General features: G+C 24.3%; 2 protein-coding genes across 2 annotated transcripts; both read left to right on the top strand.

The window, feature by feature from the left end:
* Positions 1–965: 965 nt before the first annotated feature.
* Positions 966–11,599, top strand: Bm10867 (Uncharacterized protein; the record flags this gene model as incomplete). Its single annotated transcript, XM_043081537.1, has 26 exons — positions 966–1,061; positions 1,398–1,555; positions 1,928–2,010; positions 2,647–2,753; positions 3,173–3,330; positions 3,634–3,723; positions 3,821–3,902; positions 4,108–4,236; positions 4,411–4,546; positions 4,749–4,946; positions 5,296–5,357; positions 5,427–5,569; positions 5,758–5,866; positions 6,058–6,202; positions 6,453–6,576; positions 6,759–6,849; positions 6,988–7,150; positions 7,463–7,587; positions 7,810–8,055; positions 8,322–8,432; positions 8,786–8,877; positions 9,177–9,285; positions 9,646–9,756; positions 10,142–10,246; positions 10,966–11,052; positions 11,462–11,599. 26 exons carry the CDS (start codon positions 966–968, stop codon positions 11,597–11,599), a joined length of 3,198 nt encoding a protein of 1,065 aa, XP_042937471.1.
* A 3,042-nt stretch (positions 11,600–14,641) lies between these two features.
* Bma-abhd-12.1 (Uncharacterized protein) lies at positions 14,642–16,586 on the top strand (the record flags this gene model as incomplete). Its single annotated transcript, XM_043081536.1, has 4 exons — positions 14,642–14,709; positions 15,171–15,247; positions 15,601–15,730; positions 16,373–16,586. 4 exons carry the CDS (start codon positions 14,642–14,644, stop codon positions 16,584–16,586), a joined length of 489 nt encoding a protein of 162 aa, XP_042937470.1.
* Between the last annotated feature and the right edge of the window lie 866 nt (positions 16,587–17,452).

The raw sequence follows: 17,452 nt of genomic DNA, 5'->3' as shown, positions 1-17,452 counted from the left end.
GTTATCATCAGACATGTTAGTTTTATGGGTAAGAAGAAAATGCTACTTATTATTGAAAATAATTTAACCAAATTATTGAAATTAATTAAAATCATGAGGGATAGTAGTATTTATCATTCAAAATAGCACAATATTTAAAGGAAATGCATGTGTGATGGAGGAACAACTGCCAATATAAGTAGTTTAGAAGCATGTAGCACTAATTTCATTTCTAATTCATAATGCGCACATTTCAAAAAAAAAAAAATTTTTTTTTCTTTGAAGAATTGAATTTTTTGAGTTCCAACAACCAAAAATTGGAGTTCTTTGCTGTTTGTTTGTTCCTTCTAAGTTTTGTTGGATGCAATATTGATTATTAAATCAAAACTAATAATTCTCGTTTTTGATAAATAACCGGAGTATTAATTTAATTTAACTTTTTTTGTCATTGTATCTTACCAAATGTTATAGTAGTAATATGTCAATTCATACTCTTAATTAAGGATAAATTTTTTTTTTTTTTGTTTTGAGTATTTCTCCATTTTAAAGTTTAACTTTTAATTGGTGGAAAAAAGTTATCAGCAATAGCTGGAATCAAAGTAATGTTTAAATGAGAGGTTTGATGGTTGAGTCTAGGTAAGAATGACCTGGGTAAAGTTTTCGAGAATTCAGCGGAGGATTATATTCTTGAATAGGTTTGAAACTATGTGGTATTTGACCTTTAGAAGTAAATGATGACGATGATAAGTTTTCAAAATGAATTTGTAAGAATTGTCGGTGTTTATAATCATAATTACAAATAATTATAAAGCATAGTTAGTATGATAACGATAATGAAATGTAATCAACATATTGAATTATATATATACGTCTTTGATCTTCGGATAGTATTCAAATTTTCTTTTCTTAAATGGCTTCCATAAAAATTGTGTTGGTAAGTTAATCAAATGTATATTTCAAATGATTTGAGAGAAACAAATTGGAGTATGTCTATTCGACCATCTTCATCTCATGCTACTTCTGCAGATGATTCAATGTTGATACGTTTAACTGAAGACAATGATGAACTTCCCAATACCCAGGTAATGAATTTATATGTGTAAAATTTACTTATTAATTCAAAACCTTATTTTTGGTAAGCTATTAAGTTAATCGATTAATTTCAATTACATAACATACTGCTAGTATAACATTTACATCATTTACTGATAGATTTATTTAAGCATAATTGCAGATTAACTTAATGTGCAGAAACTTAATCTATTGAAAATAGCATTATATATGGCAGTTAGAATAAAATTTTAAGATAATGAAATTCGAAGTAATTCTAAAGTAACGTCGAAGTAGTTATATTAATTATGGAATTGTAATTAGTTGCTGATAAATATCATTGAGTGAATTTAATTAAAAAATTTTAGATGTTACAACGATATATGGTTGACATTTATGCTGTTATTGGTGCAGTGGATGATATTGGAATGGTATATCGAAATTTAAGACCAATATGGGCGAATAATACTGTTTCATATCTGGTCGATCCTTGCCTAAAAATTTTGTCAAAAATTCCAAGCTCAAAGTATGATTAATGTATTTTTGAATTTAGGATAACTTGCAAGAAAGACAAAGAACTTTTTTTTTTTTAAAAAAAAAGTGATTTATAGAGAAAAATTTTGATTGCTTGCAGAAATTTAATCTTTTGAAAATAGCATATGTTATAGTTAAAATACAACTTTAAGATAATGTTGAACTTCAAAATGGTTCTAATAAAAACAATTTTATTTTAGATTTGTTTAAAGATTTTTAGTTTTGCTTGAAAAAGTATCAAGTTAATCTATAAAGTTATCAAGGTAATGAGGAAATTGCTGAATATTCGAGTTAACTTTTGCTGTTCTTCATGTTATCATATTTCTGCATTATGATTTTTATTCTTATCATATCTTACTTATAGACCTGCTGTTCTAAATTATGTTGGCATGCTGACACATGAAGCAACTCATTTGCATTTATCGAAACAAGAGAATCCACATATTGGTTAGACTAATTTAATTTATTCCAGAATTCTCACGTGAATGACGTTAAATGAAGTAACATACAAAAATACTAAAATGTGTTCATTGACCCCATAGACATTATGCTGATACCAGGGAAGGTATGAAATTTTGAATGCTTCTTATTCGGTCTTAATTGCCTCATCCATTGTTATATAAATGCCTGAACGAAAGAAATACGTTTCTCCAGTTAGTTAGCCGCATTTCGAGAGTAGAGTTTCTTGAACCGAGAATAGGCTAAACTTTTTACTGTTTTACAAAATCCAGTCTAGCTCATTTGTAATTAGTAAGAAAGTGGAGTAGTAAACAGAAAAGTTACAAGACATCAAAAAAAAAATGTCATTTGCAATATTATCTTTTATTTTGCTAAGTTATCGTGACTTGAGCTATGGAATGTCTGATGAACGATTAGTTAAAAGACAAGGAACTAAAAAGAACTTCAGCACGGCATAATCGTATGGACTTCTTATATTTCATAACATTTTGATTACCTGCAATAATGTTGTATTTTTTTTATTTCAAATTCATTTTCTATAAAATTAGATTTTTCTAAGTTGTTGAAAGTATTCCTATCGATTGAAAAGGCAAATTTTTTTTTCCATATTTTCCATATTTTTAGCAGCCGATACTGCTAACATTGATCGTGCTATACGGAAGCTTACAAATGAATTTCGTCGCCTACTGATTCGAACACAATCGAAAGGCTTCGCATTTGATATTCTTGTGGTACATTTTGTTGCTTTATATCTCCTAGCTTTTTTATGATTTATAATTACTGTTAGCTCATTCTAATAATTTTTTCATGCTTTGATCTCTGAGTACTAAAAAAATGTTGAAGAAAAAATTAAACTAGTGAAATCGAAGAATTAAATTTGAGAAGGCTCAGTATAATTTGTGCATTGGAGGACGATAGATTATGGTTGTTATACATGATAAATGTTTTGCTATAAGACTGATTGATTGATTAATTCGGATAGATTTAATAAAAGTAGGTCATCTTGAAAAAAAAATTGGTTACAACCAGTGAACTGTTTAACAGTAAAAAAGGAAATGCATTGAAATTCGAGAGAAAATAAAGATTAAGATAATTTTTCTTTTTTTTTTTGAGAGTGTTTGTAACTGACTGAAAATTTTTTACTTTTCAGTGGGCGTGTAATTTATTTGTTGAAATTTGTAAATATAACTACGAACGTCCAATTGCAAAAAATGCGGGTACTACACCACCCGCTTTGCTTGCATTATTTGATTCATGTCCAGCAGTTTCAAGTGTTATCAAATTAACCGATAAAGCGATCGCTTTGCTGTGAATTTTTTTTTTTAAAGATTTCTCCATTTTTTGAATAGGATTATTTGATCACTGCTTTGAATGCAATCATTTGATTATTGTAATTAAAAGAAAAAAAAGAACTGCCACCGTTAATTCAACACATTTTTTTATAGTATGATTAAAGAATTTGTAAAATATTTCCGAATTATGAAAATACGTTATTATGACTGTGAGATTAAAGCATGTACCATAATATAACATTATGTTTGCCTAGTGATTAAGAATGGGATTAATATTATCATATCATATCATTGTTTTAGTTGTCAGCAATAATTTTAGATTAAATACTACACCTGACGAATGCCTTTCCATATTGATTGATGCTTCTGCACATGGTTTTTGTTTTGCTTGGATATGGTTGCACATTGTGTAAGTTTAAGTTTATATAGTATTTTTGAGAATTTTTTTTTCTTTCGAAAATTTCTTGTTTGATTTTGAAATGTTTTTTTTTCTTTGTTTTTTGCAGTGCTTCATTTCCGGATACCATTGTTGCTCATTTGTTGAAGATTGGTATACAAGACTTCAAGCATTACCTTAATGCTATACTGGTGATTTTTCAGCTCTTTATAAAAACATTTTCATAATTAATTATAAACTAGCAGTTTAAGATAGATTAACTAGGATCACTGTAAACTAGTTATAAAATTTCCATACTTTTCCATTCTTGCATTTCCATATCTACTTTATTTACAGTAGAACTTTTAATCTTATTATTGTCTGTTCAAATTTCATTTAATCTCATATATTTTTTAGACCAGTCAAGTACCAATAGAACTTCATGAAAATTATAAGCAAAAATTTTTATCAGTTTGTGATGTGTTTACATTTCTTGCAACACAAAACAACTCTGAATTAAGGAATGCAATGCGAGAAATGATATCCGTATGTTAACAAATGATTATGTAAAAATGTGAAAAAAAAATTTTTTTTATTTGATTTTTAAATTGATTCTTACATACATGATAAATCAAATAAATTCAGAGTAACGAATATTTCTACGTTATTTTAATCTCAAAAAAGAAGTTGCTTTCATAAATGTATATAGAATTTTTGCAGAATGATCGAGATCTTTTGGAAAATGAAACAACCACTCCTGAACAGTTACAGAATTTATCATTGCCATTTTTGATTAAAATAGTAGCAAATTCTCCGGATATATTGCGATTTTTAGTGCATAATGTTTATGATTTGGGTTAGTTATCATTTGTAATTAATTTAGATATTTCATTAGGAATTTAATCAGTACAAATTTTGTCTTTCGTTGTTATTCTTTAAAAGTATCATATAGGATTTTATCTTTTGATAGTCTTTCTCATAACTACTGCAAGCAAATTTCCAAAATTAATCATTTCTGTTTAAAAGATAAATTTATAATTTATTATTAAAAATTTTAGTAACAACAGATTTTATCATCAGTGGTGCAAAATACGTGTCACAACTAAACAAGCAATGCTTGCTACCTCTGTTACCAAATATGGAATATACTTATACTGCATTTATGCGTCAAATAACATTTTATCTAAATTCGGATGCTTTGGCACATATCGTTGAACTAATGTTACCAATAGCCTTCGATGACAATGTTTTTAGAAGTTTGTAATATTTTAGTATTTTTCAAATTTAAAGTAATTGAGATATTACCACTAGCTTTCTATGACAATGTTTTTGGAAGTTTGTAATTTTTCAATATTTTTCAACATTTAAAGTAATTTGAAAAATTAAATACAACTGATATTTCTTCCAAAAAATGCTTTTCTTTGTGTTTGTTTATTTATCTATATAACATCGGAACTCTAGATATCTTAAACAGTTTCTCTCTTTTACTACCATATCAATGCTGTTCAGCTGCTTTTTTTCAACTTAAATTTTGAGTTAGTGGTTTGAGTATCTTACATAAAATATCTTTACTTTTAACAATCACTACTAAATCTAGCATTTCAGAATTCGACAACTACGATCAATCATTCCAAACGTCAATGAAAGATAGTGCATTACAAATTTTGGTAAGTTATATCTTAAATTGTGAAACTTAGAAATGAAATACACATTATTTTTTTAATTGTTATTTCTAGACAGAGATAATTGGTATGGTAGTATCACTGGTTCATAATCAAACAATGTATAATGTCGATGAAAATGCTCTTTTGAAACGATGTGCTACTAATTTTGAAATTTTGGAGGAAACAATACAAAATTCAATGGCTGGTGGAGAAAGGTTAATATTTATCCTATATTTGCAGTTCTTCCTATCAATTCATATTACAATTTGAATTCTTATTTTTTCAGGTCTTAATTGTTTGGTTAAAATTATTTTGTTCACAATAACTGTTATTCACAATTGCTTGATTTTTTTTTTTTTTTTTTTTGAGGAGATATGAGTAATTTTAATATTTATTTATTTAGATCAAAATTGTTCATTCCATATGTTCATGCATTTTGTATTGCATCTGGTCCTGTACGAACAGCAGAAATTATCGCAAGATACATTATTGAAGCAAAAGATGAAAAACAAGTAAGAATCATTATTTAATTAAAATATCATTATTTGAATATTTTGTAATTACCCCAATCGAATTAATTAAAAAACAGAGAGTTTTTGCATAGATTAAAGAAATGTTCGATGATTCAAAATACTGAAATTAATATGGAAATGTATATATTTCTCTTAAAATTACTTCGAAAAATTATCTTTTTATTTTTCAGCTTATTTGCCTTATTTCATTGTTAACATCGTTAATTATCTTTGCACCGAATACCTCAGAAGATGCTATAACAAATTTTTTCGCCAATCGTACAATTTTAATGCTTGACAAAGAACGTAAATCATCGAAGAAACTTACTCTATCTAGTATGTTTTGATTTAGTTAGTTGTTAATTCAAAGTTGAATTCTTTTTTGAGCGAGGGAAGATAGTTAGCTGAAAATTGATAAATTTTAAGGTGCAACCATATCTGGCTTGCATTAGAATTATTGTAAGGAAATCCAGGTTACACTGTTGACTATAATTAAACTAAATTTGATAGTACTTCCTTAACTAAATATTGTATTATCTCGATTGCGATGATCTAAAATGATTCATTACTCAAGAAATTTTTTTAGGTAGTTTATCTAGTACCGCATTTTTCGAAGATGATTTTTATGATGTGAAATGGTTACATAATTTACGTACCTTGAACGAATGGGAGAAAATGTCAGATGATGAACACGTTATCAAATATATAAGGTTAACCGTTATCAGTTTCTTTGAATTCTGTTTTTTTTTTCCACTCTAATATCTATTCCTGTCTAATATTTAAAACTTAAATTTAATTTGAGTTTAACGTTTGATATACAAGTTTAATATCAAAGTTTAATTACAAAGAATTAGAGTACAGATGAGTACTTATTAGTAATGTTTCGTTTTAGATTTGAAATGTCGAAGCATTACGGAGAACTAGCAACTGAAATTTTGAGATGGGCATTGGATGTTTTGTCTAGCTTAAAACGGAAAGAAAAGGTTGTTCGCTTCTTTTAAACTAATTTCAAATTTTGCTTTAGAATTTTTAGATTTCAATTACTAGGAAGACTGAATTCAAATAGCGTCGAATATTTTCAAAAATTTCTTCGACGAAAATATCATCATTAAATACTTCAGACCAATGAATCGATAAGTGCAATGAGAGATTCTGTAATAGAAGCGGTTTTGTCGCTATGTTCGTCGATAGGACCACCATCGGTTCTCGAGCCAAAATATCCTTATAAATTAAGCGCTCAATTTGCTTCACTGATAGTTTTGTTGCTTGATTATGTAGGACGAGGTTAGTTGATGATATCTTAAACAGATTTCTTATGTGTTCTTTTAATATTACGCAAATATGATATGCAAAATAATTTTTCACATTCCTTTTCAATTTTTTTCATATCATTCTGTTAAGCTATTTTACATCTCATTATTTCCTGAATGGATGTATTGATTGAAATTATCAGTTGATAATCATTGATAATCACTAAAAAATATGCTCCTCTAATTGGTCAAAAATTTCTCAGTTAATTAGGAAATTATTTTTTCTCCTAACTTTTCTTAACTATGAAATATCGTCATATAATGATTTTTTTTCACACAATTGCAGAAGATGATCCGACAGGATTTGCTTTATTTACAAATGCATGCACATGTGCTAATGAATTCTTAACTTCACAAGTAGGATATGTTCGCGAACAATTTATCATTCATTTACTTGATGAAGCTTTTGCGGTAAGCTTTAATGTTCTATTATTTCCTACTGAAATTAATATTCTATTTGAGGTGGAGTAGTAGAAAGTCTCAGAAAATGCCATTCAGAATTATCATCTCCATATTCTTTTATCACTATTTTAAACTATTAAAATTACTACTTCTATTATTTTTTTCAAATTCAAAATAAAATTTTTCTTTGTGTGAAGTAAAGTTTTTATTTGTTATAATTTGAAATTCCAGAAAGCATCACATTTATTTGGTTGCTCATCATTGAATGCTTGGGAAACAGAGTTGCAATTTTCGGGTGGATTTCAACAAACAAATCATTCAATCGATATGTCAGATGCTGAAGAGAATGATGAATTAGAAGAATCATTATTTGATTTAGCTCGAAAATTACCATTGTATCAACAGAAACCTGTACATTTAGCACATTCTGGAATTATTGGTCGAGGTGTGAAACGATTAGAAATTAAAAATGTTAAGGTATATTTGATTACCAACTTAAACTGATGAATAATATATAAAAATGTTTTAAAATATACTTTGTTTCAAATGAAATTATTCTTTTACATTATCATATTTGATTCATTAACTGATCAGTATTTTACAGTTTTTCCATATTTCTTTCTATCTGAAATTCTGTTCCTATTATATTTATTAAATGATGAAAATTTGTAAATTTTCAGGAGTTGTTGCCTGTTTTTTTTTTTTTGATAAAAAGAATAAATCAATGAATGAAAGGATTTTAGGATGGAAATACGATGCGTCGTTTAGTTTTCTTCGAATGTCTTCAGCGATTTTGCAGTACGATGGGGCCAGATCGAAATTTGATACCATATCAGCAAGTTTACAAGCAATTGGTACTTGTTTATCTTTTTTTTTATGTTTTTTTTTTTATTTTCTTGCAATCGCAATGTAAATTTTGGAAATCAGAAATGAAGTTTTCGTTTTCTATTATTCATCACAAAAGATGGATCAGTGATAGACCAGTAAAACATTAAAAAAAGTTGTTGAATAACAAAATTTATATGAATGATTAATAAATATTAAAGAATTATTATTCTGTATTGTATATGGTCGGATCTATCAAATTATCATTAATATAGGATATTTGACAGATGCATCTTTAAATATGCATTTGTAAAAAAATTTTTTTTTTTGCATTTTTAAAAAAAAAAAAATTTTTTTTATTTGTTTATTGCTAGCTTTTTAGGCGATAAAATTGACAGATCGAGTATGCAAAGACGGTCTTGCTGCTAGTTTTGTTTGGGAAGAATGGGAACATGCCCGTGAAGTTATTCCAAGGTTATTAATTTTTTCACGTTAGAATTTTGAAATTTCTTCATACATGTTAAATTGAACTTTTATTGGTGTTTTTCCATTGAAAATGCTGTTTCGAAATGGTTCATCGTAGTAAATAGGTGAACTTTTTTGTTGTGATAATTATAAATAAATATTCATTAGGTATATTTTTTCTTTTTATTGTTACTATTAATTGAACAACCATGCACATATGAAATATCAATTTCGATTCATATTAGGCATTCAGTCGAACTTGGATAATATAAAAAAATTTCCCTTCTGTTTAAATTTTATGTTTGTAGATATATCGCAGTTTCAAAAAGACTCACAGAAATTCCACTTATTTGGGATATTATGTTGGCATTGACCGAAGTGCATCCTTGTTTGTGGTACTGTTGTCCACTTCTGAAAGTAAGTTTAAAGTTTTCCAAATTTCTTCAAAGCCATTTGGAATGATTTTTAAATCACATTGAAATTTGCTATATGTTCATAAGGATTTCATATTTATTTACATTTTACTTTTGTATTTGGGATGTATAATATATCTGACAAATGTTAAGGATATATTTAGCTAATTAAATCAAAAACTTTTATTGTTAATTTCACTTTAGACATAATACGATTACCTTTATACTATAAACTGCCTAATTCTGACATTCTTTAAGATTAAAAAGTAAACGCGTTTTACTAAATGATCTAACTAAATAATGCTGTCGAAAATTTTCAAAAAAGACAACTGAACATTCTTTATATTCTTTTATAATATTTCAGGCATATCTTGCTGTTATTATGATACAATTTGAAAATAGTTCAGATCAAAAATCTCTACCGCGTAAACAACTTACCAGTATGCTTGATAAATGGTTTTTATTGGCTCGTAAGGTTTGTTCATTTTTTAGTAACTTTAATATAATTGATCGAAAGAAAAAGGTTTTTGTCCTGAGGTACACTTTTTTTTTTTTTTGATAATTTAATTTTGATGCATGCGAAGCATTTATCTTCGTGTGCGAAGTATTTACCTTTAGTGTTAAATGTCATTAGACGATATTATAAATCACAAAATTAAAAAGAAAGAAAATCATGTGGATAATAAAAGGTTTTTAAAGGAAATTCTTATGCTCTTACACTTGTCCAATGTGTGTTGTTTCTAATTCGAAGTAAAGATTGTCTCATAGTAAAAAAAGACACAGCGTGGATTTCAAAACTTGATTATTTCTTAATACCTGTATGTATTTTTGACAGTCTAATTTTTTAAATGCAATTTCAGGGACAAATGCTACCTCAACAAATGGTTTATTATTTTGATTTAATTACAAGAGTTAGCTGTCGCGAAGGATTTGTTATTTTGCTTGATGTTTGGCAATATTTTCAGGTATAGTTTTTTTTTTTTTTGTTTTGCTCTTTTAGAATCCTAAATATGCATCAAAAACTTTCTGCAATAATTTATATTTCCTCATTATTCGTTATCATAACTTAGCACTCTTTTTTCGTTGGATATCAATTTTTGCGAAAAATTCTGAATTATTGCTTTTTTTTTTAGCGTTCATTCATTTTGATAAGTAATCATTATTTTTATATGACATATCTATAACTGGTATCTGTTATCTTTATCTTAATATATCTTATAAAGCCATCGATAAGATCAATGATAGTTCTATTAAAAATTGCAAGTTTAATTCCTATTGAACTGCTGAACATTATAATATATTCAATTTTTTCTTTTAAATTCTTAACGATCAATACATAAATGATGATTTTTGTGATGACTCATATTTTGAACTATTAGCTTTGTTTGTAATTAATGAGAAGAAAGAAGATGATATATGATATTGACCACAATAAAATAAGTATAGATTGGTATAAATCTATTAAAAATTAAAAAAAAAAAAAAAACCTAAAATTAATCATTAATGTATGAAATTTTACATATGTTTAATTTATCTTAGTCATTTGCTAATCTAATAAAAAGTGGACGAAATTTTTGGAAGTGATCTTTCTGCTGTGTAAAATGAGAATAAAATGAAAATTGATAAGCAATTAGGTAACGAAAATATACTAACAGATAAAGTGAAACAAACATAAAATTTTCAGAGTGTTTTGGATGCGGAAGTATCAGCAGCAAATATGATTAATGCTGCGTTTGATCGATCATTGAATTCTTCTATTGATCCTATTCAAGTAAGTGAATATTGTGAAAAATTTTGTTAGAAATAATTTAAAGTTTGTTTAAATTCAAATTTTGCTTAATTTAACTAATCTTTTTGATTATTATGAAAAGTATATATACATAATCGTAGATTTTAATAAAATTTATATAATGCATCCAAAAGATTTTCCTTTTTCCTAAATTGATAGATAGTATTTAGATATGTTATTATTTCGAAAGTTTGAATAGATGCTAATCAATTTACTTAGTTGAATAAATTATGAATTGAATAAAAAAAAGAGAGAGAGAAAAGACTTTTTTTTGAAATATTCTTTGCTTTATATTCTATATTATCACATCACTACCATGATTCATTAAGCTTTCATCAATGTTATCATAATTATCTATAATCTAGAATTAATAGAAAAGTAACCTTTACAGGGTAATCCAACAAAATTTCGAGAATCATGTCGTCTTGTCATACAGCGAAATATTGCAAAGCTTGGCTTCATTTTTCCATTAATATTTGAGGATGAGCTGAATTCAGGATCCGTAATTCCGACCAGAATGGAAATTTAATAATAAGTGGACAATCTGAATTAAAAATTATTGACTAAGCAGAAAATTTCATGTATATTTGTATTTTTTTCTCATTAAATGAGCTAGTTATTCTAGTGGAAATTAGTAGTTTATCACTTGGATGTGTTTACAATATGCACTTTGCTAATTTGTTTGCTTTTGTTTTTTTGATTTTAAATTTTCTTCAAGACAAATTAATGAATTTAGTTCTAAGATTTTCTGATTTTATTTGGTTTTTCACTGAAATTTTTGGTTTTATTTTGTTTTTGCTGGAAGTATTTATAACTGTTTGCTACTTGCTTTTTTTGATTTCTTTAAAGAAAGGAAAAAAAAGAGATTGCTTCTTTATTATTTTAAATTTGAAATTGCAAATAAATTGAGGCTTAAAAGTGATTCATTTTTTCATAGGAAAAATTAGTCGTTATTATTATCATTATTTGATTTTAGAAATAATAAAAAAATTTGTTTTATTTTTTAGAAATAGTAGCTTCCGATTTATTTTTTTAGTTAAATATGTTAATGTAAATGAAATCTTTTTTGTACATTAATGATCTCATGTAATATCATTTTATTAAATGTCATGCCTTATTTTTATTTCAAATAACATTTCTTTAGCTTTTATTTCGTTCTTTAATGAATGATACTATGAACTTAAATTTGTGGGTTTTTTTTTTTTTTTGATAAATTTTAATAATTAAAAGTTTTATTATCGCATACTTATCATTACTTAAACTTTCTTGATTTCACAGTTTTTTTTTTTCTTTACATCCATCAATGATTGCAAAAAGATTACAAAAATAATCTTACATTAATTTTCTCAAAAACACTAGCAAATATTTTCGTTTTTTAATATCTGATTATTCCATTTTATATTTATTGGTAAATGATTTGGAATGATTATTAAATGAAATTTTCATCTTGATTTCTTCAATAATTTCAAAAAATTAATTGATATCGAAAAAATTGAATAGATGAATGAAAAACAATTAATATTTAAATAATGCTGAAGAAGTGTGAAAAAGTTTTTTTGTTAAGTCAATTTTTAAATAATACAAAATAAATCAAAAAAAAAAAAAAAAAAAAAAACTAAAACAGTTAAAAATTATATTTTATAATAATTCAGTTAACAATTTTATATTTGTCATTTAACTAAAACCATTTATCTTAGTTTATATTTATTAAACAACATTAAACATAATATATCATCTCCTGAAAATGCAAAATTTTATCTGAATTCAAAAAAAAAATAAGACAAAAAAAAGTTTTAAATATGAAAGTTAAAACTAATAATTTAAAAATTTTGCATAACTATCACTTATTTAAAGATTTGTAGCAAATAATTAAACTGATCAGAAATATTTAACATTTAATCTTTCTCATATAATTTGCATAAAAAAGATTATTTAATTTTATTATAATTATTAAAGGAAATAAATTTGAAATTAATATAATTATTTTTTTTTGTTTTTTTTTAATAATATGCGAGCGTGGTTATTAGTTGCAACAATTCCAATTCTTTCATTCATTTTTCCATTTTTACTTTACATTTATCCATCTTTTTCTCATTTACTTTTCTTTGGTCATTATAGTATGTTTTTTTTTTTTTTTTTTTTATGTTTTTCTTTTTCTTTTTAAATTAAAATAATCTTTAAAATTAATTTTTAATTATTAAACTATACTTGGAAATTCTTTTTTAATTATTAACTTCGATTGAAAATTTTCTTTTTCATTTTTTAAATTATACTATTAATAATTGTTTGCTCATATCAAATAATCGTATTTAAATAGTATGAAACAATAAACTGTAAGATAAAAGTGTCGTTGAAATATATATTTTTTAAATTTTTTTTTTAAAAAGAAAAAAAAAACTAGCTATTTTAATTGTTAATCTATTAAATATCTTAAGAAGCAAATGATAATTTAAAAAAAAAAAAAGAAAAAGGAGATAATATAATATAAAATGTGAAACTAATTTGATAATTTAATGTTGCACCATTTTTTGAAAAACTTATGCTAAATTAATTTAAATCTATGATTCTTACTAAATTAAACAATTTTGTATAAATTAAAGTTTTTTTTTTTGTCACTTTATAAATCACATAATATAGCTTTTTTTAAATTTTAACCATAAAAATATATAATCTTACTTAAGTAAACAATTTTTCATAAATTAATTAAAATATTTTTTCTTTTTTATTTGTCATTTTATAAATTACATAATATAGCCTTTTTTTTTTTAAATTTTAACCATAAAAATATATTTCAGTACAGGATTACGATGATTTTAATTTATTGAAAGGTGTTATTTCATATGGACGAAATTTTTATTTAAATGGTGAAGCAGGACGTTTAGGATGTTGGTGAGAAATTTGTTGTGATATGAATTTGTGATTTAAATTGTTTCGACAGCATTTTAAAGTTTAGTAAAATAATAATAGAATAAAGAACTCCGAAAAAAAAGGAATTAAATTTAAACTTTTTTCATAAAATGAAACAAACGACAAAAAAAGAAGAATGATATTGAGAAGAAATTGAAATATTTAATCAAAAAAATATCATTATATTCTATCATTTAATTGAAATATTTAATCAAAAAATTTTCATTTATATTTTATTATCTAATCGAATTATTATCATTTATACTCTAACATTTAATTGAAATATTTAATTAAAAATTATTCATAGTATTCTATTATTTAAAAGAAATCGTTAAACAAAAAAGATATGGAAACGATTTATATAATTTTAATTACTTTAGCAAAAAAATTTAAACCTTTTTTACAAAAAAAAAAATTATTTTTTTAGTAGTTTTTAACAATGAAAACTTAAAAGTTTTATTTATTTTTATTATTTTATTTTTTTTTTTATATTTTATTTTCTTATTATTTTTATATGTTTTATTTATTTTATCTTTTAAAAGAAATAAAAAACTTTTTTTTTTTTAAAAAGTATTAATTATTGAATTTTATTATTTATTATAGGCATATATTACCGAAAACATTGTCTGAAAAGGTAAAGCAGAAAAGTTTATCAAATGAAGAAATGGAAAAATTGTTAGCTCTCGAAAATTATACAATCATTGTTTATTTACATGGCAGTACTCATAGTCGGTAATGAATAATTGAAATTCAATTTCAATAATTTTGAATAAATCTTAGAAATAAATTTTAGTTTTTTTTTGTTTCACAAAAAATTCAATTTATATCGTAGAAATAAAATTCTTTTGTCCATTCTTTAAAAAGAAGAAATGTAAAAAAAAAAACTAAAAAAATGCAAATTTTGGAAATAATTATTAAAAATATAATTTAATGTTAGCGTTGAACATTTTCATTATTTTGCAATAAAATAATTTAAAAGAGGAAAGTTTGAAGTTAAAAAACGGAAAAAAAAACAAAACAAAAATGTATTTTTTTAATACAAAACATTAAAAATATATTTGATCGAAATTCAAATATTTGCGTTTTTCTTTTTTTTCTTTTTTTTCTTTTTTATCAAATATTAAATAAAAGATGAAATAGCCAAAAAAATTTATCTAAATTTTAAATTTTACCAAAAATTTATTTCATTTTAGACAATGGACTAATCGAGTGGACACTTATAATGTTTTATCTGAAATGGATTTTCATGTACTTTGCTTAGATTATAGAGGTTATTTGGTTTTTTTTTTTCTTTTTTTAAAAATAAAACATTTAAATACAGTGATAAAAATATTTCGGTAAGAACTGATAAAGTGATAATAATTGATATGATTGTAATTACATGGATTAATGACTTCGAATTATTGAAATTCTTTTTGTAGAATAGGAATTAATAATGAAAGTAATAACGATGTTCCCATTTATTCATTAATTAATTTGTTTTTTTTTTCTTCAAAATTAAATTACAGTAAATCAAATAACATTTCTTTTTAATGATTTAAATTGAAGTATTGAAATAATTTTATCATCAAAATTTTATTTTATAGCTAATTTATAACAATTCTTTAGAAATTTATAATTTAGGATTTGGTGATTCAAGTGGCTATCCAAATGAGACCGGAATTATTACTGATTCCGTATTTTTATTTAATTATACAAAAAATTTAGCCGGTGAAAATGATGTTTTTATATGGGGACATTCAATGGGAAGTGGGTAGGCAAATTTTTTATTTTAATCGATTTTTTAATTTAAAACAAACGAAAAAAATTATAATAGATTGTAAATGACTTATGACCAAATACAAGTAATTCAATTTTATTATTAATTAAAATAATTTTAATTGGGTTTAATCAATCCATAACAAATAAAAATCATATAAATTTAACATTAAAAATAATGTTTATAGTTCAGAAAATGAAGTGAAAAAAAATCTTTTATTTTTGAAATAAAAAAGATTTTTTTTTTGGAATAATTTAAATGAGCTAATAATTGAAATAATTAAGAATGTATGGAAAATTATCATTGAAAAAAAAAAAAAAAACTGATGTATATAATTATATTTCATTAATGAGCAATTCTCATATTTCTATTTTTATCGATGATTACTTATCATATCAAACAATTTTTGTTTGATTATTTTTATCAGTTATATTAATCATTAATCAAATTAAATCCCTATTAAAAAGTTATCACTAAATTTTGATAAGAATTAATCAGTGAATATTTTATTAAGAAGAAAAGAAAGAGAGAGCGCAAAAATTTATTATAATTGAAAAATGTTTGATAAATATGAATATTTTCTCTCTTATTTAACTTTTAATGAAGTATTGTCATAAATTTAAAATTATTTTAAAGAGTTTCAATCGCAGTAACAATGGAATTAAGTATGAAGCATATGCCACCTGCAGGTTTAATTTTGGAAGCACCGTTTAATAATGCCATTGATCTTATCACACAATCATCGGAATCAGTAGCATGGCGTTGGACACCATGGTTTAATATTTTTATCAAACAATCAGTTTCAAACGCTGGCATTCATTTCAATTCTGATATAAATATTAAATTGTAAAATTTCACTTCAATTTTTTTTTTTTTTTTTTTTTGCTTCAAATTTAATTTATTATCAAATTTTTGTTGTAAACTCAGAAATGATTTCAATTGTTTTAAAAATTTATTGCAGAAATTTAATTGTTACGAAAAATTTGTTGAAATCTCTAAATAATTGAATTAGATTAACTTTTATTTCAAATTTGATTATTATGCTTAAAATTTTAAAATGATTGAATTTATCTAATAATAATTAAACTTTCATTTATAATAACTTCGTAAACGTAAAACGTAATTTGTAACAATTTGAGTAAACGTAATGATCTACAATAGTTTACAGAGAAAAACAAATGTTAGTATGTTTTGATAATTAGAAGAAAATTTTGACGGAAAAATGGTAAGTTTACAGCTGAAACGTCAATTGACGGAAAATCACTACTTATATATGTGATGCAAATTTTTCATTTATTTTTTATTTAAATTTTGTATATTATATTAGAAAATGAAATATCAATTTTTTTATTTTTACTTTGATCATATAAGTTATACATAACACTTACGTTAATGATACACGCTAACACATTTCATATTAGCACTTACGTGTATAAATTACAGGGTCACGTGTCCCATATTAATAATGCACGTTGTTGATGATGAAGTAATATCAATATCATTAGCTAAAAAATTATATAATGCAGCATTATCAGCAAATCGTAACGTTCGATTTATTTCATTTGCTGGCGGACGTGGACTATTTCATAAACATATTAATAAGGCACCAGAATTACCAATTATATTGAAGTTTGTTTATTTGTTTGTTTGTTTGTTTATTTATTTATTTGTTTATTTGTTCATTTATCTGTTTGTTTGTTTATTTATTTGTCTGCT

The sequence above is a fragment of the Brugia malayi genome, assembly GCF_000002995.4.
Source record: "Brugia malayi strain FR3 genome assembly, contig: Bm_v4_Chr4_scaffold_001, whole genome shotgun sequence".
Lineage (NCBI taxonomy): Eukaryota > Metazoa > Nematoda > Chromadorea > Rhabditida > Onchocercidae > Brugia > Brugia malayi.
This window is presented reverse-complemented; position numbering and strand designations above follow the sequence as displayed.